We start from the raw sequence: 26,577 nt of genomic DNA, 5'->3' as shown, positions 1-26,577 counted from the left end.
TTAAAAAAAAAAAAAAAAAAACATTTATTTGCCTTAATTATTCTTTGATTTATTTCAATCATGAGGCATGATCTGTTTAAGGAAATCTTGCATAGTTCTTTCAAATTTAAACGTTTTGTGTAGCCTACAATGCCACTCACAAGGTTTATATGTGTGAACAAGGTTTCTTTTTTCTCTACTGCAATAAAATAACTCTAGATAGAATCTCCCAGATTTAGGCAATTTTAATAATGGGGTGCTCTTAAAGTTTACCTTTGAATTAGCCACAGAAGAGGGGCTCACTGTCTGTATGTTAAGGGTGTATTTATTTCAATTTTTTTTTTTGAGTTGGAGTCTTGCTCTGTCGCCCAGGCTGGAGTGCAGTGGTGTGATCTCAGCTCACTGCAAGCTCTGCCTCCCGGGTTCACGCCATTCTCCTGCGTCAGCCTCCCAAGTAGCTGGGACTACAGGCGCTCACCACCTCACCCGGCTAGTTTTTTTTGTTGTTGTTGTTGTTTTTTTTTTTTTAGTAGAGACGGGGTTTCACCGTGTTAGCCAGGATGGTCTCAATCTCCTGACCTCGTGATCTGCCCGTCTCGGCCTCCCAAAGTGCTGGGATTACAGGCTTGAGCCACCGCGCCCGGCCTCAATTTTTTTTTTAGTGGGCGAGAAGGCACTTGGCATGTCTGTTTTAGCTGAGTCGTACTCACTTTTACAAAGAAACTGTTAGGAGCCCCAATATCAGTTCATTCATTACTAGGAACTGTCTTAAAAAGTAGTAGAATATTTTTTAAATAAATATTTATTGGCTGGGCGCAATGGCTCACACTTGTAATCCCAGCACTTGAGGAGGCCGAGGTGGGTGGTTCACTTGTGGTCAGGAGTTGGAGACCAGCTTGGCCGACATGATGAAACCCCATTTCTACTAAAAATACAAAATCAGCCAGGCATGGTGGTGCATGCCTGTAGTCCCAGCTACTTGGGAGGCTGAGGTGGGAGGATCACTTTAACCTGGAGGTGGAGGTTGCAGTGAGCCCAGATCACGCCACTGCACTCCAGCCTGGGTGACAGAGTGAGACTCCATCTCAATAAATAAATAAATACATACATACATAAATAAATTTTCTTAATGTTTATTAACATTCTAATTGACCTCATCGCGTGTATGCTAGTGCCATCCTGTTGGATCTTGTTAGTTATTTCTATGGAACTGTGCTCTAGTGATCATCACCACACCCCGGGTGATGCTCAAAGCAGACGTGATGAATGTCAGTCTCTTCTAGTGAGGTTTCCATGGAGGCGCCAAGCATGTCTTCATTCATTTGTCCTTCCAGGAGTTCACTCATGGGGCATAGCTGTTACTGAGGAGCCACAGTCTTGTAAAGCTGCTAGTGTGAAAGAGGATTCTGACATCTGCCTCAGATGGCTTTCTAGTCCCAACTTTGTGGCAAGATAGTTATTCTATTATTTCAAGAGAAATGGGAAAGGGAAAGGAAAGGGTGGTTTGGATTTGGCGGGGGATGTGGGGGGCGGGGGACACTAAAAAGGCCCCTGTCTCCGGATTTCCGATTCAGTGGATGTAAGACCACAGGAGACATATGGAGAGCCATATGTTAGCCTAAGACTCCCAGCCAAGTGGGCCTGTGAGCACTGCAGTCCCGAATCGCACAGACAGACCCACCTGGTCATGGCTACAGCCAGGTAACTGGTGGACATGATGACTGTGGGAAACTGATTCCCAGATGGTGGAGAAAAGCAAATAGGCTCTGCCTTTCTCCTTTCACCCCAGAGCGCTTAGAGCAGCCCCCCTGCTCCTGTGGGGAGGGACTGGGGTCGGGGGAGGACAGAGGTGCCTGAGGAGGCCCCTCTGAAACCCTGGGGCAGGGAAATGGATGGAGAGTGTTCGCAGTATCCCATGTGAGAGCTGATTGAGGATGAGTTAAGAAATTATGGCTCACGGTCTCTGACGGGTTCTGTGTGTTGGACTCTGTGCCAAGAGCTTGCCAGGCATCAGCATGTTGAAACCCCGACAGCCCTTTGATGTGGGTGCTGTATGATGATATCTGCAGGTGCCACACACAGAAAGCCATTTGCGGGGAGTGTGTTCTTCTCACTAGCAGTTTGTACCCGTTATCTTTTTTGTAGTTCTTTGTTTTTTTTAACAAATGGAATTACATGTATATGAACAGCTGAATTCTCTGTGTGTGTGTGTGTGTGTGTGTGTGTTTGTCTAACGGGAGGGAGCACATGGGCAGATGTACTGTCTTCCCGTTACCTAAATTCTAACAGGACTAATAATGTGTTGGGCTATAGAAACAGCTTGGATAGAGTGTCTGTCTGTATATTCAGTTAAACAGATAGGGATCATGATGGCTTGCAGTTAATTGAAATGAAGCGGCTGCTTAATATAGAAACAGAGCATTTAAGATTCACATACCCAATAAAACAATCTGATCTGTGACTAGAACCACTATTTGTGGACTCTTCTAAATAACTTCATAAAAGTTCCAGAGTTAGAATTTAAAGATCATTATTTCAGCATACAGAATATCATTTAAGAAGATTAACAGAAGGGAAGAGAACAATCTATTTTAAAAGATCAAATTGGCGTCCACACTTAGATCCTTAAATAATTGCCATTGATAATTGCTTGTATTTATTACAGTCAGTGGAAAAAATGAGAGCATGACTAATACATCACTTGCTAGACAGAGCTGCTAAAGAGGAAAGCGAAACATCAAATGAGATCATTGTGCGCATATATATATATATATGTGTGTGTGTGTGTATGTATTAAAACGGAAGGAGGTTGGCATTTTCATGGTATTTAAAAATAAGGGGGAGAGGGGGGTGGATCCTAAACAGAAAGCTCCAATTATGCAATGCTGATGTGAACAGAGTAACTGTATTTATCTAAATTAATTCAGGAAACAGAGGCTTTAAGAATAGATTTCTCACTAAAATGTGTTTTGATTTTAATAGCTCTCTTCAGCAGTTTTTTAAAGTGGGGGTTGAAGCTGTGGGAATTAAGAGAAAATGGAATATAGAAATAGGAGTTGCTGGACACAGGCGCCCTGTTTAGATTTCCTTGGGCATGATCTGCCCCCTGCTGGCTAAAATGTGTTTTACTACTTTAAAAACATTCTAATGCTTGAGAAAATAAGCCTGTTTGAATTATACAGAACTTCATAGTTCAGTTTTTCTCTAGCTTTATAAGTGAACATCGATTGGACAGGCTCCTCTGCTACTTGGTGGCAATGCCAGGTCCCTAGGCTTCTAGTTAAAGCCTCTTTCTTTGATCTCATTTTCAAATTGTTGCCTCTCTTAATGTCTAGTTTCAATTTTGCCATTTTTTGTGTACATTTAAATGAATGCTCATGCTATTATGGTTTTGAATATGTGTGTGTGTATATATATATATGTAAAACTTACTTGAATTTTCCATCTCATAAGGTCAGTGTTTGACTTCGGTTGATCTCTAGTACAATTGACACTGACTCTAGTTTTTCATACACAGTATACACCAGGCAGGGTTTAGTTTATTATGGTGTGTTAGTCCGTTTTCACACTGTTGATAAACATATACTCAAGACTGGGCAATTTACAAAAGAAAGGTTTAATCGGACATTTATAGTTCCATGTGGCTGGGGAAGCCTCACAATCATGGTGGCAGGCAAGGAGGAGCAAGTTACGTCTTACATGGATGGAAGCAGGCAGAGAGAGTGAAGAAGACGCAAAAGCAGAAACCCCTGATGAAACCATTAGATCTCATGAGACCCACTCATGACCACAAGAACAGCATGGGGGAAGCCACCCCTGTGATACAGTCTTCTCCCACCGCGTCCCTCCCACAACATGTGGGAATCATGGGAGTACAATTCAAGATGAGATCTGGGTGGGGACACAGCCAAACCATATCATGTGGTCTTTGCAGTATGTATGACTTCTTACGGTGAATGATATAGACAAGGCCTGTGGCTAATTCATCTTTGCAGCCTGGTACCCAGGACAGTGTCTGGGAGAGGACCAGCATTCAACAGCTGTCAGTCAAAGGATGAATATATGGAATGACTGTTGGTTCAGGATCTTTGCTTGCTTTGTGTGTTTTGGTTTTTCAAAACTTGAGTGATTTCTACTTAACCATGTCCTGGATTGATAACTGAGTGTTTGGTTTTTTTTCTGCTTCTCCATTTAGAGGTGATAGTGTTGGAATGCTGAACAAAACTTGCATCCTCAATTAGAAAGGCACCAAGCAGAATAAGGCATGGGGATGTGGCTCTTGTGATACAGCAGATGAAAGAGGTGGAGTGGGAAATGCAAAGAAAAAGGAACTGAAATTCATCGAGAGACTTATTCTTGTGTATTCCTCAGAGAGGTCCAGGAGGCATTTTCTGTAGGGAAGCTGAGGCTCAGAACTGTTTGGTAGATTTACTGAAGAAACTTCAGCTATTAGCCACAAACAGGATTTGAACTTCAGTCTCTCTGCCTGTGAAGTCTATATTTGTTTCGTTTTGTTTTGTTTTTTGAGATGGAGTCTTGCTCTATTGCCCAGGCTGGAGTGTGGTGGCACAGTCTTGGCTCCTCCCAAGTTTAAGCAATTGTCCTGCCTCAGCCTCCCAAGTAGCTGGGATTACAGGCATGCACCATCATGGCTGGCTAAGTTTTTTATTGTGTTTTTAGTAGAGATGAGGTTTCACCATGTTGGTCAGGCTGGTCTCGAACTCCTGACCTCAAGTGATCTGCCTGCCTCCCAAAGTGCTAGGATTACAGGCATGAGTGAAGTCCGTATTTCCAGAACAGAATCTTACTTTCTGGTACAGCTTCATAACATAAGGGCTTTGTTTGGCTTCCTAAGACCTTTGCACTTAATCCTTTAGGCAGTAGAGAAGTTTCCTAAGTTCATTGAACAATTGAAGGAGTGATCCAATTTATATTTTGAGAAAATCGTGTGGATCAAGGGAATTGATTTGTAAGTAGTGTTATAAGTGCCAGCAAAAAGTTTTGTGTAAAGAGCCAAAGAGTGTATATTTTAGGCTTTGTGGGCGAAAGCACCTCTGTTGCAACTAATGAACTCTGCCCTTGTAGTGTGAAAGCACTCAGATAGTATGCAGATGCATAGGCTGCACTGTGTTCCAATAAAACTTTATTTATAAAAACAGGCAGCAGGTCAGAGTTGAGGACCATTGTTTGCTGACACATGGGCTGGATCTAGTAAACTGCCAGCCTTGATGTGTGCTGCTGGGAGGCTAGCGTGTCCTGTGCACAAAAGGCCCTGCTCGTATCAGGTTGCTTTTCCTTCAGATGTGTCCTGGATCCCTTCTCTCTGCTTGCCTGAGGGCATTGCTGCATCTCTGAGCCTCCTTGCCCTGGATTCTTTGACCTCTCTCTCTACTGGATTGTTGATATTATTCAAAAACTTTTAGTGTGTTCCATCTTGGAAAAAAATACAAAAGATGCTCGTTTGGTTCCACACCCTCATTCAACTACTCCTTTATCTCAGCAAGCTGCCCCCTACCATGGCACCCCATCCTATATTTCTTCCTAGCTCTCTGTGGCCACTCCTCAGCTCCTCAGTCATTTTTCACCTCCTGTCTTCTCACCTACCTGCGTTTTCTTCTCTGAGTCTGCAGGACTCCTGAAGTTTATATACCCTCAACTTCTCATTCGAGTACCAGACTTAAGTCCTAGTGCCCCTTAGGTGTCATCACTGAGATGTCTCAGGGGTGGCATGTTCTAAAGTCCGTGTCATTTTCTCCCAGAAACTTGTCCCTCCTCTTGTGCTTCCCAATCTCAGCCAGTAGCTTCTCCATCCTACCCTGTCCCAAGCCTGAGATCTGGAAGTCATTCTTTTTCCCACCCTAAATTAAGATAAATTTACACATGGTGAAGTATGCCAGTCTTAAGGATCCAGTTTGATGAGTTTTGGCAAATGCACAAACCTGGTGCTACCAATTCCTGGATCATCATGGTAGCAAACTCTCAGGGGCCCCAGGAGTCATCCCTGATGCCTCCCCATCCATCACTTGCTGCCCACCCCCTGGCCAGACCCGTCAGTAATCCTGTCACTTGCCCTCCAGTCTTTCTTGGGCCTCTTACTTCATCTCTGCTGCCCCCGCGACCCTTCCCGCATCACCCTTTTGGTCTCCCTGATTCCTTCCTTGCCTCCTTTCTGTCCATTCTCCACGCAACAGTCAGAATGATTCTTTGGGGCCTGGTGGCTCATGCCTGTAATCCCAGCACTTTGGGAGGTCAAGGCAGGTGGATCACCTGAGGTCAGAAGTTCAAGACCAGCCTGGCCAACATGGTGAAACTCCGCCTCTACTAAAAACACAAAAATTAGCTGGGCATGGTGGCAGGGGCCGGTAATCTCAGCTACTTGGGAGTCTGAGGCAGGAGAATCGCTTGAACCCAGAGAGGTGGAGGTTGCAGTGAGCCAAGATTGCGCCACTGCACTCCAGCCTGGGCGACAGAGTGAAACTCACACACACACACACAAAAGAACAATTCTTTAGAACCTTAAATCTGATCATGACACTCTCCTGCTTAGGAACTGTCCTATGACTTTCCATTGTGCCTACAAAAAATTCTCACAATTTTTAAGACAGCCTATGGCCCCACATGAGTGCTTTGGGTTCGTTCACATTTTCATTATTATAGTTAGAATTAATATATATATATATATATATATATATATATATACACACACACACACACACACATATATTATATATATATATACACACACACACATACACACACACACACACACACACATATATATATATAAGCTCCTTTTGGTTAATCTGAATGAACACATTTTTGCCAAAGCCTGTGTTTGTGTCGGCCAGCCTGTTGGCATGAGGCATAGAACTGTCATTGCCTTGGGCTAATGAGGAGCAGGTGGAGCTGCAGGCGGGAGGAGGAGGAGACGGGTTAGACAGAAGTGTTCTACCTGCAGGGTCTGTGACCGTGAAGGGACATCCGGCATATTTCTGGGTTTTTGCAGTTTGCAAATTATGTACTTATATTTCTTCTTTGCCCTGTTGTTTGTAAAACACTTCCACAGCCCAATATCTGAGTAGTCACCACTTGTCTCCTGGTAGAGTCCTAGCTGAATTATGTGGGAGGCTGCTTTCCGCAGTAGCAGTTCTTCAACCTAGCTTCATAGTAGAATCATTCAAAAAAAAAAAAAAAAGAGAAAAAAGACAGGGTCTAGCTGTGTCACCCAGGCTAGAGGGCAGTGGTGCAGTCTCTGCTCTCTGCAACCTCTGCCTTCTGGATTCAAGCGATTCTCCTGCCACAGCCTTCCAAGTAGCTGGAACTATAGGCACCCACTACCTTGCCCGGCTAATTTTTGTATTTTTAGTAGAGACGGGGTTTCACCATGTTGGCCAGACTGGTCTCAAACTCCTGACCTCAAGTGATCTCCCCGTCTTGGCCTCCCAAAGTGATGGGATTACAGATGTGAGCTACTGCCCCTGGCCAAAAAAAAATTTTTTTTTAAATACAGATGATACAGATGACAGAGTTCTACGCCCACAGGTTTGGACGAGGGACCTATTAGGTGGTTCTTATGTGCAGCCAGGGTTGAGAGCCACCATCGCAGAGCTCTGTGCAAATCTGAGGGTTTTTCCACATTTTACTTATACAGCTTGAGTACCCCTTATCCGAAATGCTTTGGGCTAGGCATATTTCAGCTTTCAGGTTTTTTCCATTTATTTTTGGATTTTGGAATATTTGCATTATACTGGTCGAGCATCCCTCGTCTGAAAATCTGCCCCAGAGAACCCAAAAGAGCATTTCCATTGAACATCATGTTGGCACTAAAAAAAGTTTCAGATTCTTGACCATTTCAGATTTCATATTTTCAGATTTAGGGTTACCCAATTGGTATAATGCAGATATTCTCAAAATCTGAAATCTGAAATCAGAAATACTTCTTGTCCCAAGCATTTCAGATGAGAGATCTTCCACCTGTATAAGAGACTGACAGAGACTGATATCCATGACTTGGTCCATCTCCAGCCATATTTTTTCTCGATGTGTCGTACACTCTTCAGGCATCTTTACGTCAACGAGAATCCTGGGTTTTCTTTGACCAAGCCTCTGCTGTAGGGTTTGAAGAGTATCATATCTTCTCCATGATTGTATTTTTGCCATGTTCGGTGAGCCAAGGTAGGCTGACTGCTATAACAGACAGCCCTCAAATCTTAGGGGTGTAACACAGGGATGGTCTATTTCTTGCTCGTCTCACAGCCCCTGGTGGGTAGGCAAGGGACTTGAGTCTACTCTGTAGGCTTCTTTGCTTGCAAGATGTGCCATCTCTGAGGACACTTAGGTGGCAAATGGAAGATGGAACCCAGAGAACCGTGAAGGAGGTTTTTAGCTACCAGGCATAGAAGTGGCTGATAACCCCTTGGCTCAGTTGTTCAACTGGCTACACTTGGTCCCCTTGTTACTGACTGCCTGCTGGGTGTTTTTTTGTTTGTTTGTTTGTTTAATTATTTTTTTGAGATGGAGTCTGGCTCTGTCGCCCAGGCTGGAATACAGTGGCACGATCTCCATTCACTGCAACCTCCACCTCCCAGGTTTAAGTAATTCTTCTGCCTCAGCCCCCCGTGTAGCTGGGATTACAGACGTGTGCCACCATGCCCTGCTAATTTTTGTATTTTGAGTAGAGACAAGGTTTCACTGTGTTAGCCAGGCTGGACTCAAACTTCTGACCTCAAGTAATCCACCCACCTCAGCCTCCCAGAGAGCTGGGATTACAGGCGCGAGCCACCGTGCCTGGCCTCTGCCTGCCGTTTTTGCTGCAAGGGAGTCTAAATGTTTTGGGCTTCTGTGTGCCCGAGGATAAAGAAGTAGGTTGAGGAGCACATAACATTGTTTCTGCCTCACCATTTTCACTAGACAACTTATCCCTCTAGTTTTTGTTTTAATAACTCAGCCACCAACAGCTGCCACATCAATATAGATACGTTTTAAATATGGAAGATGATTTAAATCATTTAAATAATTCCTTGAAACTGTCTCTCTTGGTTTCTGTGAGTCATTCCATGCACTGTTGTTGGATGTATCCCACGTGCCAGGCACTGGGCCGAGCAGATGCCAGTTATTCAGTGTATGCTGAGCTCTGTACTGGGAAGATCCTGGTGACTAGTAAGGGAAACCCCAACTAAAGGTGGCCTAATCTATGCTGCCTTTTACTATTTCAGACCACACGAGGCAGGGCAGTTTCAGGGATGTGGGTTCAGCCCCTGCTTCCACTGGGCTTGCCTCTAATTTTCTTGACTTTTGCTTTATGATTTCAAGACAGGTTTAGATTCTCACATCTTTGTTGTCTGCCGCAAAGGGGACATTTCCGTCTGGTGTCGTGTGTGTGCGCAAACCTCCCCTAGGAGCCCACAGTACCCTTGACATTACGACATTACGTCTTCTTGGAACCGTGACACTGGCCCCTGCCCAGGACTGTCGCTAGTAGAGTGGGTGAAAGGACTGCGGTTGTCTAGACCAGTGGAGATCCCTGGGACCCCTGCATCCAGCCCGGCATGTTGACGTCATCTCCAAATCATTTCCTCTCTTATTACATGCAATTAATTCACATTTTTAGCAAAATTCCCCTTTCCTGATAACATCCCAGCTCTTGGTACTCCACAGGACTTCTCTTTAGAATGCAAAAGGGGCTCATCTGCCTATCCCAGCATTCAGCGGTTGTCAGCGTGCTGCCTCGTGGTGCCGTTTGTATGGCTGTGCTCTTGCTTATCCCTTTGGTTTACCTTTCTCATAAGTTTCCAGGCTCTTTGCTGCTTCTTTTCTCTCCACATCACCAAGCATGGTGCCATATGCCAAATGGATGGGATTTCTCCTTTCGTTTATTTCTTTTTATTTTTTTTTGAGATGGAGTCTCACTCTGTCACCCAGGCAGGCAGGCTGGAGTGCAGTGGCGTGATCTCGGCTCACTGCAAGCTCCGCCTCCCGGGTTCACACCATTCTCCCTGCCTCAGCCTCCCGAGTAGCTGGGAATACAGGCACCCGCCACCACGCCCAGCTAATTTTTTGTATATTTAGTAGAGACGGGGTTTCACCGTGTTAGCCAGGATGGTCTCGATCTCCTGACCTCGTGATCCACCCACCTCAGCCTCCCAAAGTGCTGGGATTACAGGCGTGAGCCAACGCGCCTGACCAGGATTTCTCCTTTCAAGTCTCTCTCATGTCCGTGTCTTCCTTTCCATCTCCAGCCTGATTAACTGTGTTTGGGACCTGGCCACCGCGGGCCTAGACAACAGCAGCAGCTGGTCTCCCGAGGGATCCTTCGGTCCTTGTAGAGCTTTTCCTCCAAAGCTGCGTTTCTTACAGGTGACCTTGATGAGGTCATCACTACCCTCCGGCTCCTGCACTTGCCCCTGAAGCATCCGGCTCAACCTTAGCTCGTGTCTGCTGCCGCTTTTCATCTCAGCCCAGCTGACCTAATCAGGCCTGGATCTCATCCTCCCATAAGAATCTTTCCCAGCTTCTGTGGCTTCTGTGCTCTCTTGGCCTGACGAATGTTTGCCAGTCTTTTAAGTCATAACTCATCCCTTATTTACTTCTGTCCTTTGCCTCCTTTCCTTCTGGATTTTTTATTCACTTGTCCTTAACTATCAATAACACGTGACCTCAGCAGGACTTTGGATCAGGCAGACCTGGCGTTAAGAGTCCGACTCGGACACTCAGCCATGCTTCCCTCATGGATTATTGTGAGAATATCATGATTTAGTGTGGGTTGTGTACCCGCAGGTTCATTGCCTTGTCCCCTCAATGATATTCATGAATGATTGCATTTTTACGCATGTGTACCTGCTTTAAGTTTCCCGGACAGATCATGTTAGTGAGCTCCTGCATTTAACCAAATGTTTACACGGTGGAGGTGTTTGGGATGAACGAAATGAAGATCCCTCTCTCCCAGAGCTTCCCTTCCCTGTAAAGCACCATCCATCTTACGACCTTTCCTTAGGAAGAGGTAGTTCTGTTTGCCTCATTTGCCAAAAGCGGCGAGTAAGGCCAGACACAGTGTGGCCAACAGGAGAAAGGACTTTTGCTTTCTTTTAACTCAGTTCTTTGGAAACAGGCATTTTGATCTCCCTTTTCCCACCTTTCTACCATTGTTCCGTTGAGTAATTACAGTGCCATTGACCAAAGCTGTTTTTGTTTGTTTGTTTGTTTGTTTTTAATTATAGTTAGAAGCACAAACTTTTGCGTTTTATCTTTCAGTGGTGAAAGTGGGGCAGGTAAAACCGAAAGCACTAAATTGATCCTCAAGTTTCTGTCAGTCATCAGTCAACAGTCTTTGGAACTGTCCTTAAAGGAGAAGACATCCTGTGTTGAACGAGCCATTCTTGAAAGCAGGTATTTGTTTATCGATTTTCTTGTTTCCAACTAATAGGATTCACTTTCCTTATGGTATGGCTTATTTAAGAAAGAGTTAAAATTAGTTGGTCGCGTTTCTCTTTTTCTTGACTTCTCTTTGAAGAAAAGATCTTGCCACGCACATAGTAATATCTAATGAGCCCAGCAGCAACTCCTTCTTGCCTCCTGCCCCTTCATTGTCAGGCCAGGTCTGAAACGGCGACTGAGTGGTACCCAATGACCGTCTGCAGCCTCCTTCCTACCCGAGAGCCTTTGACTCCAGCTTCACGTGTGAAGCACCTGGATCAGATAAGGCACTTGTATTGGAGTTTATGGAGAAGAATAAACTTGACTAGCTTTCTGGAGGCCTTGTCAGCAGCAGAAATGTCACCCCCCAGCCACTGTGTAAAAGGGGGTTTAGTGTGGAGACGAGCAGGGTTCACTTCAGCATCCACCGTTTGGAGGCTTAACATGAGCAGAACGGACCTCTCGTGTGCAGAAGATCAGTGATGCATTCTCTAACAGGGAGCCTAGAACTTAGAAAGAGGGCTAGGTGTCACCCAAGTTGTTGTATAAAATATGTCATTGCCTGATAGATGGTTTGTGCCTTGTAAGACTTTAGAACCAGTAGGGACTTTATACATCCTATTATTTAGAGATTTGTCCAGGGGTCGGCAAACCACAGCCTCGTGCCTATATCCTGCAGCCTGTTTTTGTTTTTTAGCATGTATACACTCCATTTAAAAACCGTGGTAAAATATACCTAGCACTATATGTGTGTTAACTATTTTTCAGCGTACGGAGCGGTGGCGTTGGCATTAAGTACATTCACGTTGTTGTGCAACCATTGCTGCCATCTGTCTCCAGAACTTCATCTTCCTCCTGTAATCTGTTTTTATAAATAAAGTTTTACTGGAACCCAGCCACACTCATGAGTAGTGTTTACAGCTGCTTTTAGGCTATAGTGGCAGAGCTGAGTAGTTGCAACCAAGACCCCATGGTCTGCAAAGCCTAAAACACTTACTGTCTGGTCCTTTCCAGAAAAAGTTTGCCGGCCCGATCTAGTCAGACTCCATCTTACACTTGGAAAAGACCCAAATAAATTAAATGAGTTGCCCCCAGGGACATACAACAAATAGGTGAAATTTCCAGGACTGGAACGTCTTCAGTTTCTATAATTGGGGTGGGGGCTTTTTCTGTGTAGTCCCTGGATTGTGCATGTAAGGCCACACTCACTTGTGCAGGAACAAGCCATTGCGGTCCCCTTAACTCTGTGGCATCCATTGGCAGCACAGCTGTACTCGCTAAGATGGGTATGCGGATAAACCCATTCCAACAAGCATTTTGAAAATCTGGCTCTTCTGGAAATAAACATTGTCACCCTCAGTCCTTTTGGTTTCAGATTTTTCTCGCAGTTGTATATTTTGACATATGTGAGAAGTGCTGTTGCCATCTTCAGACCCGCCCTTATTAACGCTGTCTGCTGCCCTCGCTGTCTTCACAGCCCCATCATGGAAGCTTTCGGCAACGCGAAGACCGTGTACAACAACAACTCTAGTCGCTTTGGGAAGTTTGTTCAGCTGAACATCTGTCAGAAAGGAAATATTCAGGGCGGGAGAATTGTAGATTGTATCCTCTTTCATTTATTTTTTATCTATAGTATTAGAAACTGTTCTCACTAATTAATAAGGATTGAAAAAGAATGTGAAACGTGTCATTCTCTGGTTCTTTAATGAATTAGAGCAGTTAGTTATTGCTCTAATGTTAGTATACTTTACCTGTTAATTTTTCTATGAGCTGGACATGGTGTATGTGCCTATAGTTATAGCTACTTGGGAGGCTGAGGCAGGAGGATTGCTTGAGCCCAGGAGTTAGAGGCCAGCCTGAGCAACATAGCAAGACCCTGTCTCTTAAAAAAATAAAATAATTTTTAAAGATTATTCTGTGTGGCTGGGGGCGGTGGCTCATGCCTGTAATCCCAGCACTGTGGGAGGCCGAGGCAGTCAGATCACTTGAGGTCAGGAGATCAGCCTGGCCAACAAGGTGAAACCCTACCGCTACTAAAAATACAAAAATTAGCCAGGCATGGTGGCGTGTGCCTGTAATCCCAGCTACTGGGGAGGCTGAGGCAGGAGAATCACTTGAACCCGGGTAGCAGAGGTTGCAGTGAGCCGAGATCGCGCCACTGCACTCCAGCCTGGGTGACAGAGCAAGACACTGTCAAAAAAATAAATAAATAAAATAAAACAAAAATTCTTCTGTGAAATAAAGAACTGTATTTGTTTTATAAATCTCTGATATAATTTCCATAATCTGAAACATTGAATTCATCATTAAACCTCAGGTATTTGTTTGAAATCAGCTGTGTTAGTTAGGTACCTGACAGGGTACCATGTGTCAAGCCTGGAATTGGATTTAGATGAAATAGTCTTAAGCTTTGTTTGCTTGTCTGTTGGCACTGGAAGCTTCTACGTCAAAGGAACAGGGAGCTGTAATTATTTGGGCAGCAAAGAATAGAAAGTGAAAGACTAGTTGAGCATGGCATAGCTTTGTTTTTTTCCTTGACTTGCCATTGCTTTTCACATGAAGATTTATTAGAAAAAGTAAGTAAACGTGATTTAATCCACATTTTCTTCCATAATAACAATTTTCAGAAATTATTGGTTTGTGTGAATTAAGCACAGGAAACATCTCTGAATATAACTCTGATTTATCTTCCCAGAACCGAGTAGTAAGGCAAAATCCCGGGGAAAGGAATTATCACATATTTTATGCACTGCTGGCAGGGCTGGAACATGAAGAAAGAGGTGAGTGAGTGGGATGACAGCTGGGTAATGCGGACTAGCAACTCATTTTCCATTTAAATAGATGTCAGTATATGAGAGGACATCTGTTTTAATGTTGACATTCCACAGATAGCAATGAAATGTACATTATGCGAACACCAAAAAGATGCTGAATTTACAGTAGGGAGAAATAATAGAGGGAGAAAATTATCAATAGAGAAACCTTGGATTTTTTTTTTGAGTCTTGGTACATTTTTAATGTAAAGGATGTTTATGGAAAATATATAACATATTACAGCCGGTTTCACTTTTCAGACACCCTGAATAAAGTTAATTTCTAAATATTTGATTTTTGGCCGGGTGCAGTGACTCATTCCTGTAATCCCAGCACTTTGGGAGGCCGAGACAGATGGATCACTGGAGATCAGGAGTTCGAGACCAACCTGACCAACATGGTGAATCCCGGTCTCTATGAAAAACACTAAAATTAGCCAGGCATGGTGGTTCGCGCCTGTAATCCCAGCTACTCAGGAGGCTGAGGCAGGAGAATCACTTGAACCTGCGAGGCAGAAGTTCATTCAGCTGAGATTAAACCACTGCACTCCAGCCTGGGTAACAGAGCTAGAGTCCATCTCAAAAAAAAAAAAAAAAAAAAAAAAAAAGATTTTTAAAGAGAAAACAGTAAAACAGGATCCTCATCATGTTCTTTCAGTAACTGTTTTTAATCATCTCATTTCGTTTTACTAATTGTTTTCTATTTTTCCTAGGTGATAACTAAGAAGGAACTTTATTATCTTTATGGGAGACTGTTAGGAGCAGAGAATTATATAGATACTTAAAAAAATCAGAGTGAAAACTGTGAATTTCGTCTTGTCCTGGACAACTGTGACGTCATGTTTTTCTTTGTCTTCCTGTAGAAGAATTTTATTTATCTACGCCGGAAAACTACCACTACTTGAATCAGTCTGGATGTGTAGAAGACAAGACAATCAGTGACCAGGAATCCTTTAGGGAAGTTATTGTAAGTTACTTTTGAATTTTTTCCCTATTAAGATATTAGATACTGGCTGGGTGCAGTGGCTGTAATCCCAGCACTTTGGGAGGCTGAGGCGGGCAGATCACGAGGTCAGGAGATCAAGACCATCCTGGCTAACAAGGTGAAACCCCGTCTCTACTAAAAATACAAAAAAATTAGCTGGGCGTGGTGGCGGGCGCCTGTAGTCCCAGCTACTCTGGAGGCTGAGGCAGGAGAATGGCGGGAACCCGGGAGGCGGAGCTTGCAGTGGGCGGAGATTGCGCCAGTTCACTCCAGCCTGGGCGACAGAGCCAGACTGTCTCAAAAAAAAAAATAAAAAAAGATATCAGATACCCTATTAAGAGTGACAGATTTCATTTTCTGTTTCCAAATATTTTTAAAAATAGAAATAGAAGTAATTGCATTTGGACCAGTGGGTGAGAATAGGTATTTCCTTCTTGTTCCAAGTTTCAGGCTGAAAGGGGTTTGAGAGGACTCTTCTTTCCTTAGATGAGCGAGCAGTGTGTCATTCAGGGCAGATGGGTGGTTTACTTGGGACAGTGTGTTCAGAAAGTGCATCTTCCACCCCCCAAAACCCCCACATATCATGGGCTTCACTCTGGAACCTCCAGATCCTCCATTTTGTGACTTACAAGTAAGATATCTTTGAAAAACAAGTTCTGTAGCTAAAAACAAATCTGCCAGCCATTGGCCCAGGTGACTGTTGCAGAATTTTGCTCCTTTGTTCAGCTAAAACCCGGGGTCTTGTCACACAATCAGGAAAACTTAGGCACACGGACACATTGAAGGGTGAGTAGAACAGGGTTTTATTAGGTGAAAGGAAAATGGCCGGGCGCAGTGGCTCACGCCTGTAATCCCAGCACTTTGGGAGGTTTGGGAGGTCACGAGGTTAGGAGATTGAGACCATACTGGCCAACACGGTGAAACCCCATCTCTACTAAAAATACAAAAAATTAGCCAGGCGAGGTGGCGGGAGCCTGTAGTCCCAGCTACTCGGGAGGCTGAGGCAGGAGAATGGAGTGAACCCAGGAGGCGGAGCTTGCAGTGAGCCGAGATCGCGCCACTGCACTCCAGCCTGGGAGACAGGGAGACTCCATCTCAAAAAAAAAAAAAAAGAAAGGAAAAAAAGAAAAACCCTCAGCAAAGTGAGAGGGGTTCCTGCTAACAGGTCCCCGCCTCACATATTGATTCCCAGGTCACTAAATGAGCGGAAGAGAGCAGGCTTCTCTTCCCCATGGAAGAAATCCGCATGGCCCCGCCCACTTCCCCCAGTGTGCATGTCAGGCTCCAAGTCCACTGTGGGATGCCCAGACAAACCCTGGGCAGGTTCCCTCATCGACCCAAAAGCATATAATGTGAACATTCTTGGACCGATTGGAGATTCCCCGGGGACCCCATTTTATCTGCCTAAGCGTTTGGCTGTCTCACTGTTAAGGTATCATCCGGTCCTCGTGGCCTGTGATAGCCATTTCTGGTTGCACGAGCATTAGTCATCCTGTCTCTGCGTTGTGGCATGCCACGGTCTCTTGCAAGGGCTTTGTTACAAGGTATCTGCGTTTAAGATAGCCCAGTCATCCAGCATTACGAACAGCCCCACCCAATCGAGTCTGGCCAGGAGATTTCATCACTGTGATCTTAAGTTCTTTCCCAGAGGCCTTACTAGAACAGTTAGATGCAGCTGGGCATGGTGGCTCAGGCGTGTAATCCCAGCACTTTGGGAGGCCGAGGCAGGTGGATGAGGAGATCAGGAGTTCGAGACCAGCCTGGCCAACATAGTGAAACCCCATCTCTACTAAAAATACAAAAAAATTAGCCGGGTGTGGTGGTGGGCTACTGCAGTCCCAGCTACTTGGGAACCTGAGGCAGGAGAATTGCTTAAACCTGGGAGGCGGAGATTGCAGTGAGCTGAGATTGCACCATTGCACTCCAGCCCAGTGACAGTGCAAGACTGTCTCAAAAAAAAAAAAAGAAAGAATAGTTACATGTAATGCACCTAGGGTCGAGTCATTATCATCATCATTCTAGTCATCACAAATGCAGCTGACGTTTATTGAGCACTTACTGTTCCGAACTTCATGTGGAGATTACTTTCCAATCACTCTCAACAATCCTCTGAGGGTAAGAAGTATGGTTGTCTGCATTCTAAGACTCAGAGAAGTTAGTGACCATCCTAACCTTACCTAGTACCTGGTGCAGCCCGTATCCATACACAGTCTGACTCTGGATCCCACACTCTAAACCGTGAGGCAGGTAATACCTGGTTTCAGTGCACCTCAGATTTCACCTCCTAGGCTGCCGCTGGAAGACTAACAGCTCTTCATTCTGTATTCCCTTTCATTCTCGTAGATTATTTGTTAGGACTGCCTGTGGAATGAAATCAAAGTATTTTTAACAAATGGATATAAATCATGCATCATTTCTCTATGGCTAACATACGTCTCCTTAAGTTGAAAACGAAATTCCAAACAGACTAGGCTATAATACATGATTGTTTTCCACTCTGCCTCCCTTTTAAAGATGTCACAACCTGCCATTTATAATGCAGAGCGGTTTCCCGCTCCATCTCTTCTATCTTCTAACCTGTCAACAAAAAGCCTCCTGCAGACCGCACCTTTTGGCATCTGCCTGCAGAGTTGTGGGATTTGGCCTTGCACACTGGGTTTTATGAAGTGTTTTTCTAAGTCTTTTAATTATCTTTTCCAATTTTATATTGGCCCTTTAGACCTCTCACTACTCAAACCTTCCACCACGGTTCATTTATTACTGTCTGCTCAAAAGATGATGTGTTAAAATAAATTCTCATTCTCATTTTTGAAGAGCAGGACCAAAAAAAAGAAGACTTGTCTCCGGGTTATTTTCCTATTTTGTTTATTTCTTGTTTCTTTCTTGAAGTAAAGAACAATAATTGGTGAAAAAAGAAGTCAGACAAGACGCCTGATTATCCACATGGCAGTGTCACTGCAGGTCCCATCACCTGCGAGCTTGCTTGCTGGCCGCTAGGGAGCACTTGGCAGTGGCAGCTCCCTTGCCTGGGAAGGCCCTGAGAAATCAGATACTCTGGTGGTACTCTGTGTTCTCTCAGGACATCGTTTTCCACTTCAGAACTGTCTGTTCTTTTTGTCAGCTACAAGTAAACTTTTGGAAGTTGGCTTCCCCTCAGTGATTGCTAGCTTTTATTGCTAAATGGAAGTAATAGGTTTTGGCATTTGAAATTTGATTTTATGACAAAAGGATATGTCAGTCATCTAGAAAGGAAGAGAAATTTATACATGAAATTGACATAATGAGCATACCTGACAAATGTGTTCTAGTTAGTACATTCTACTTAGAACAGATATTTATAGATCCTTAAATGTCTAATTTGCAATTACTTTTTAGTGTTAGTCTAGCAGGTGTATCAATGAAAACTTAGCTGATGTTTATTAACATCACAAACATGACATTTTTGCTATAATAATAGCAAAATTTAACCCGTTACTCTTTAACCTTGTACTGGAAATTCTAAGCAGTACAGCGAAAAAGAAAAAAAAAGAAAGGATAACTTTTGGGAAAGGAGGAAAATATATTCTTTTCTATACAATACAATTTTCTCCTCCCAAACCTATGAGAATCAAGAATTGGGGGATAGGTGGGGTGTGGTGGCTTATGCCTGTAATCTCAGCACTTTGGGAGGCTGAGGTGGGCGGATCACTTGAGCAGAGGAGTTCAGGACCAGCCTAGGCAACATGGCAAAAACCCATCTCTACAAAAAAATGCAAAAATTAGCTAGGTGTAGTGGCACACCCATGTAATCCCAGCTACTTGGGAGGCTGAGGTGGGAGGATGGCTTGAGTCTGGGAGATGGAGGTTACAGGGAGCCGAGATTATGTCACTGCGCTCCAGCCTGGGCGACAGGGCCAGGCCCCATCTCAAAAATAAAAAATAAGAAAAGAATTGGGTCATGCCTATAATTCCAGCACTTTGGGAGGCCGAGACAGATGGATCATGAGGTCTGGAGTTCAAGACCAGCCTGGCCAACATAGTGAAACCCCGTCTCTACTAAAACTACAAAAATTAGTTCGGCATGGTGGCGCATACCTGTAGTCCCAGCTACTCGGGAGTCTGAGACAGGAGAATTGCTTGAACCCAGTGAGCTGAGATTGCGCCACTGCACTCCAGCCTGGGTGACACAGCAACACTCCATCTCGAAAAAATAAACAAACAAAATTAGCCAGGCATTGTGGTGTACCTATAGTCCTGGCTACCTTGGAGGTGCGAGGATTATCTGAGCCCTGGGAGTTTGAGGCTGCAGTGAGCCATGATCATGCCATTGCACTCCAGCCTGGATGACAGAGTAAGACCCTGTCTCAAAAACAAAAATCATGATTTTTTTATATCAACTTTAATGTTAGTGTATTCTGGCAGTAGGACCTTTTAAGAATTTTGCTTATGGCCGGGCGCGGTGGCTCAAGCCTGTAATCCCAGCACTTAGGGAGGCCGAGATGGGCGGATCACGAGGTCAGGAGATCGAGACCATCCTGGCTAACATGGTGAAACCCCGTCTCTACTAAAAAATACAAAAAAAACTAGCCGGGCGAGGTGGCGGGCGTCTGTAGTCCCAGCTACTTGGGAGGCTGAGGCAGGAGAATGGCGTGAACCCGGCAGGCGGAGCTTTCAGTGAGCTGAGATCCGGCCACTGCACTCCAGCCTGGGCCACAGAGCAAGACTCCGTCTCCAAAAAAAAAAAAAAAAAAAAAAAAAAGAATTTTGCTTATTTCGTTGAGAATTTGCCTTAATGTATTTTTAAAATTTATCATTGGTCACAATAAACATTAATATAAAAAAGTACCAGTGAGGTATTCTGAACAGTTTTAGGAGACACTTGGTTTTTCCTGGAGCAGAGGCAATGAACCTATGCTAAATTTCATAGGCATTTCTTATACAGCCCTTCAAATTGCATCTTCAAGTGTTAGGTCAGGATGAAAAGCTATTTCAAGTCGGTGGTAACAACTAGTTTATTTCATTGCTTGCATTTGGCCCACCAGGATGGTGGCTGATGAAACGTTTACGAAGTAACACGAGTCTTTGCTGAGTGATCATCTGTTTATTCTCTTACTCCACAAATACTGAACATTTACAGTGTGCCTGGCACTGATCAGGGCTGGGGTTTCCTGACTGCATGGACCTTCCTGGGTATATCCTTGGGGTTTGAATGGTGTGTGATCTTGTGTATGCATGCGTGAATTCATTCATCATGAGTCAGATTTTATCAAAATTTAAAGAACCGACTTTGTACTTTAATGTTGCAAAACTTGGAAATGTCCGTCTCTTTCAGTGTTGGAAAACTTGGATGGTCAGCCAAGTTTATATTATAACGTATTTTTAAAATAACATAATATTACTTAATAAAACATAACATTATGTAATATATTATTGTTGAGTTACCTGGCCGGGCTCGGTGGCTCACTCCTGTAATCCCAGCACTTTGGGAGGCTGAGGCAGGCGGATCACCTGAGGTCAGGAGTTCAAGACCAGCCTTTCCAACATGGAGAAACCCTGTCTCTACCTAAAATACAAAATTAGCCGGGTGTGGTGGCGCATGCCTGTAATCCCAGCTACTCCGGAGGCTGAGGCAGGAGAATCGCTTGAACCCGGGAGGCAGAAGTTGTGGTGAGCCGAGATCGAGCCATTGCACTCCAGCCTGGGCAACAGGAGCAAAACTCTATCTCAGGGGGAAAAAAAATTATTATCGAGTTACTTGTAATTTACTGTGCCCAAAATAGCCTCCCCTGTCACCCTTTCAGACATACCATTTGTTGACTTCTTCTGGGATTCTTCGGAGGTACCTTAGCCTTCTCCAATGGTGACACTCCTCCCTTTGTTTCCAGTGTGACAAGTTGAGCTCCTTTTGTGCATGATAATTGGGATTCTACCACGTATTGGCCACCCCCCAATACACACTCACATTCACAAGCATCTGTTTTTTATGTGCTGAATCATACCGAGAATTTCCCATGGTTTTTTCAGTCTTGAGACGTAGTGTTGAAATACTAATTATAATAAGCCATAAAGCGGCTACTCTTGTCAAAGGGGTGGAGATTGCTTATTAACAAAGATTGTAAATAGGAGAGTAAGAAGCAATAGAGACTCTTGCTGGAGTTTTAGCATACATGTCTGCATTGGTGAGAACTGGTTTTAGACGTTAAATTATTCCATGTTATGATTAATGCAGTTGCCACTTATCACGACTCTACTACTTACCCAATCACTTAAGAGTTAGACCGGAAGCAAAGAAGTCCACAAATTTATTTATATAGTAAGCACATTTATTTTGTTCATTTGCTTAAATATCTTCTTATACAACCTTTGTGTTTTTTTTTTAGAACTTAACCAAGCATTTTTATTTATGGGGTATGTGTCAATATTTTTTATTTGGCAGTTAGAAATTTTCTACTTATTTCACTTTTTTTTTTTTTTTTTTTTGAGGCAGGGTCTCACTCTGTTGCCCAGGTTGGAGCACAGTGGTGTGATAATGATTTACTGCACCCTTGAACTCCTGGGATCAAGTGATCCTCCTGCCTTAGCCTCCCAAGTAGCTGGGAGTACAGTTGTATGCCAGCATACTAATTTTTAATTTCTTTTAGAAATGGGGTTCTTGCTGGCCGGGCGCGGTGGCTCAAGCCTGTAATCCCAGCACTTTGGGAGGCCGAGGCGGGCAGATCATGAGGTCAGGAGATCGAGACCATCCTGGCTAACACGGTGAAACCCCGTCTCTACTAAAAATACAAAAAAAAAACTAGCTGGGCGCGGTAGCGGGCGCCTGTATTCCCAGCCACTCGGGAGGCTGAGGCAGGAGAATGGCGGGAACCTGGGAGGCGGAGCTTGCAGTGAGCAGAGATTGCGCCACAGCCTGGGTGACAGAGCAACACTCCGTCTCAAAAAAAAAAAAAAAAAAGAAATGGGGTTCTTGCTATGTTGCCAGGCTAGAAAATGATTGTATATTAGTTATGAGTATATCTTGTCATATATGAAGAAAACTTTAATCATAGGGAAAAATTTAACTTTTGCACAGTGTAGGTGCATTTTAATTATTTTGCTGATATCTGATACGGTCTTTAACACAGTTTAAAAAGTCTTAAGAATAACAAATTATTTTGTGTATCTTAACCGCATTTCTTTGCTTTTACCTTTTAGAAGAAGTCACTGATAAGTATCTCTAAATTTGAATGATTATTTTCTCATAGGCTTTTTTAAATTGATAAGCACTTGGCAAATAGTTATTTTTCTTTCTGTTTGTACGCATGAAATGATAGCCTTCCCACCTTTAAGTAATTTATGATATTTTAATTTTTATAATCAACTTTATTGAGATATAATGAACACATAATTAAATGCATCCATTTAAAGTATACATTTCAGTGAATTTTGAATTTACACACCCATTTATCCACAATGATCAAGATAAAAGGGAATGCTCTGCCTCAGAAGTTTCTCTGTGCCCCTTCCCAGGCAATCCCAACCCCCCACACCTGGCCCTAGGAAACTGCTGATCTAATTCAGTCCCTCTAGTGTGCAGTTAGCTTCTCTAGAGTTCCACGTAACGAAAATACACACTGTGTAGTCTCCTGTATCCAGCTTCCTCCAGCCATCCATGTGGCACGTATCACTGTTCACTGCTTTTTTTGGTATTCCATTGAATAGACAGTAGTTTGTTTAACCATTCACCCATTGATTGTCTCAGTTTTTGTTGTAAACGTATTTATTGCCAGCAACATTAAAAGACACGATAGAATAGAATGTTCATGAGCTTACCAACACTGTTAACTCACAGTTAACCCTTAACAGTAACTATTGGAACTAGTTTCAGATTTGTAAATTTTCTTCCCAGCCTGAGTTTTTAAAATAATATGGGTACAAAATAGCTTTTTTGCTTTTTTACAAAAAGCTACCCTAAATATAACTGTTTCTCTATATAATGTGCGTAATTTTCTTTAAAAAGTATACAATAGGCTGGGCGTAGTGGCTGACACCTGTAATCCTGGCACTTTGGGAGGCCAAGGCGGGCAGATCACCTGAGGTCAGGAGTTCAAGACCAGCCTGACCAACATGGAGAAACCCTGTCTCTATTAAATATACAAAATTAGCCAGGTGTGGTGGTACAAGCCTGTAATCCCAGCTACTCGGGAGGCTGAGGCAGGAGAATCACTTGAACCTGGAAGGCGGAGATTGCGGTGAGCCGGGATTGCACTATTGCACTCCAGCCAGGGCAACAAGAGTGAAACTCCATCTCAAAAAAAAAAAAGTATGCAATATTTATATAACTTACTATATTTAACTTGTCTAATTGTAGAATAATTAGAATTATTTTTCTGTGAAAGTGTTATTAAGGTAATACTGTAGTGAATATTTTCTAAAGGTTTTTTTTTCTGCTCTTGAAATTTTCCTTGAAGCAAATTTCCAGCATTGAAATTATTGGAGATTATATCGATTTCTTTTTTATGTCTTTATAAAGTAACAGAGTTGGGTCAATGATAATAATAATGATAATAATAATAATAATAAGTTCCTGGCTGGGCACAGTCAGTGGCTCATGCCTGTAATGCCAGCACTTTGGGAGACCTAGGTGGGCAGATTGCTTGAGCGCAGGAGTTTGAGACAGGCTTGGGCAACATGGCGAAACCCTGTCTCTCCTAAAAATACAAAAATTTAGCCAGGTGTGTTGGTGTGCACCTGTTGTCCCAGCTACTCAGGAGGCTGAGGTGGGAGAATCACCTGAGCCCGGGAAGTCAAGGCTGCAGTGAGCCTTGATCACACTGCTGCCCGCCAGTACAGGTGACGGGGGTGAGACCCTGTATCAAAATAGTAATAAATAATTATAGTAAGTTCCTAGATTTGAGTCAGTTGGGCCGGACTTTGAATTTAGGTTGTGCGACCCTGAGAAAGTTATTTTTCTCCTCTGAACCTTTGTTGTTGGTTTTTCTCTCAGATATGAAAATTCTAATATTATATACATATTATATAGTTAGGACAATTCTGTCAGATAATCATGTTGTTTTCCAAAAAGATTATACTATTTTATAGTACTAACAACCATTGTATAAATGTCTCTTTTCTACTAATCTTTATCATTCTGAAATTTTTTGCTAATTTGACAGAACTGATCTCATATTTACCTTAATTTGTACATGTTCGATTTCTAGGAAGGAAAACAGTACCCTGGATTTGCATTTCTCCCTTTTTTTGTCACTCATGTATATGTCAGTGGATCTTTTAATTCTTTCCCTCTCCATTGTTGGTCTTTTTTTTTTTTTTTCCCTGGCATTATTGCATTTTCTTTATAAAGAAATTAATCTTGGCCTTGCGTGGTGGTTCACGCCTATAATCCCAGCACTTTGGGAAGCCAAGGTGGGCAGATCACTTGAGGTTGGGAGTTCGAGATCAGCCTGACCAACATGGAGAAACCTCGTATCTACTAAAAATACAAAAATTAGCCAGACGTGGTGGCGCATGCCTGTAATCCCAGCTACTTAGGAGGCTAAAGCAGGAGAATCGCTTGAACCTGGGAGGCATAGGGTGCGGTGAGCTGAGATCATGCCACTGCACCCCAGGCTGGGCGAAACAGTGAAACTCTGTCTGAAAAAAAAAAAAGAAAAGGAAAAGAAATTGAACTTTTTGCAGTGTTAAATCTCCAGTTGTTTCCTTTTGTAATTTCTGTTGCTTCAGAGTGGTGCGTGGTTTCCTTCTTCCCACTCTCCTATGGTCCTTGTGTGGGTCCAAGTTCTTTTTGTAGGTCATTTTCATCGATATTGCCAACAAATCTGCCCCCCGGTTGGTGTGTATGTGTGTCTGGTTTTCTTTTCCTTTTTAATGGCTTTTTTTGGTCACAAGAATACAGCTCCTCGGTCACAATAGAAAATTAGCAAATCTTAGATATGATTCAGAAAACCCGTGGTTTCAGTTGTTTAGATACTTGTTGTTGTCACAGATTCCTGTAAGTGCTGGTTTATTTTTATTTTTCCCCGAGCAGCATCATGTTAACTTCCACTTAGTATCCTCAGGCCAAGATAAGACCATACAAAATCCTTTGGAGAAATTAAAAATAGAGACATGATGAGTGCCTAAGGAAGACAAGTCCACATCTGTTTAGATTTTCCATCAGCATTTATTTAATTTTTTTTTTTTTTTAAGAGACAGAGTCTTAACTCTGTTACCCAGGCTCCCAGGCTGGAGTACACATGCGGTCATAGCTCACTGTAACCTTGACCTCTTGGGTTCATGCAATACTCCTGCCTCAGCCAAGCCACGAGCTGGGACTGCAGGTATGCACCAACACACCTGGCTAATTTCTTAAAATTCTTGGCTTGGCATGGTGGCTCACGCCTGTAAACCCAGCACTTTGGAAGGCCAAGGTGGGAGGATTGCTTGAGGCCAGGAGTTCGAGACCAGCCTGGCCAACATAGTGAGACCCCCATCTCTACAAAAAAAAAAAACCAAAAAACAGAAAAACACCCCCTCTCCAAGTACTCCCTCTCCACATTTTTACATCTAAAGAAAATAACAGAATTTTCATCCACTCTGATAACTGTACAAAAAACTATTTCTTTATTATTGTCATGACTCTGACTGCCTGAAGTAATTCTTTTGTAGCATATATAGAAGACTTGTATGTAAGGCAGACACTATGTTTATTTCATTGATTATCTCTGAACATACTATAGTTATCTTCCTCCTTTTATGTGTACTATGTAAAGTCCTCATCGTTTTAAAAGTGAGTTATTATGGGCCGGGTGCGGTGGCTCCCGCCTGTAATCCCAGAACTTTGGGAAGCGAAGGTGAGTGGATCACTTGAAATCAGGAGTCCGAGACCAGCCTGACCAATGTGGTGAAACCCAGTCTCTACTAAAAATGCAAAAAAAAAAAAACAAAAAAAAAAAACTAGCTAGGCATGGTGGCACACACCTGTAATCCCAGCTACTCTGGAGGCTGAGGCACGAGAATCGCTCGAACCTGGAAGGTGGAGGTTGCAGTGAGCCGAGATTGTGCCCCTGCACTCCAGCCTGGGTGACAGAGCAAGACTCTGTCTCAAAACAAAAAAACAAGTGAGTGGTTATGCATCTATTTTTTTTCCCTGCCTTTTCAATAACACATAGTAATTTTATATCATCAGGGGTATTCTACATTTTCTTCAGTGGGAAAAACAACATAAAACTAAATACATTTATTTTCTTCTAGACGGCAATGGATGTGATGCAGTTCAGCAAGGAGGAAGTTCGGGAAGTGTCCAGGCTGCTTGCTGGTATACTGCATCTTGGGAACATAGAATTTATCACTGCTGGTGGGGCGCAGGTTTCCTTCAAAACAGGTAAGATTATGCCTGCCTGCCCTCCTCTCTCCCTTTGTTCCCCATAGGAA

General features: G+C 43.3%; 1 protein-coding gene across 5 annotated transcripts in view; it reads left to right on the top strand.

Moving 5' to 3' along the window:
* MYO10 (myosin X) overlaps positions 1-26,577 on the top strand; it is a 274,739-nt gene that overhangs the window by 144,233 nt on the left and 103,929 nt on the right. For all 5 annotated transcript variants that reach the window (XM_078004632.1, XM_002804314.4, XM_078004633.1 and 2 more), the window contains 6 exons: positions 11,230-11,364; positions 12,869-12,993; positions 13,954-13,967; positions 14,087-14,171; positions 15,068-15,171; positions 26,398-26,527. In XM_078004632.1, the coding sequence (XP_077860758.1) occupies positions 11,230-11,364; positions 12,869-12,993; positions 13,954-13,967; positions 14,087-14,171; positions 15,068-15,171; positions 26,398-26,527 (593 nt within the window). The remainder of the gene's footprint in view (positions 1-11,229; positions 11,365-12,868; positions 12,994-13,953; positions 13,968-14,086; positions 14,172-15,067; positions 15,172-26,397; positions 26,528-26,577) is intronic.

The sequence above is a fragment of the Macaca mulatta genome, chromosome 6 (assembly GCF_049350105.2).
Source record: "Macaca mulatta isolate MMU2019108-1 chromosome 6, T2T-MMU8v2.0, whole genome shotgun sequence".
Lineage (NCBI taxonomy): Eukaryota > Metazoa > Chordata > Mammalia > Primates > Cercopithecidae > Macaca > Macaca mulatta.
The sequence above is the reverse complement of the archived record's forward strand: the minus strand, read 5'-3'. Positions and strand labels throughout refer to the sequence as shown.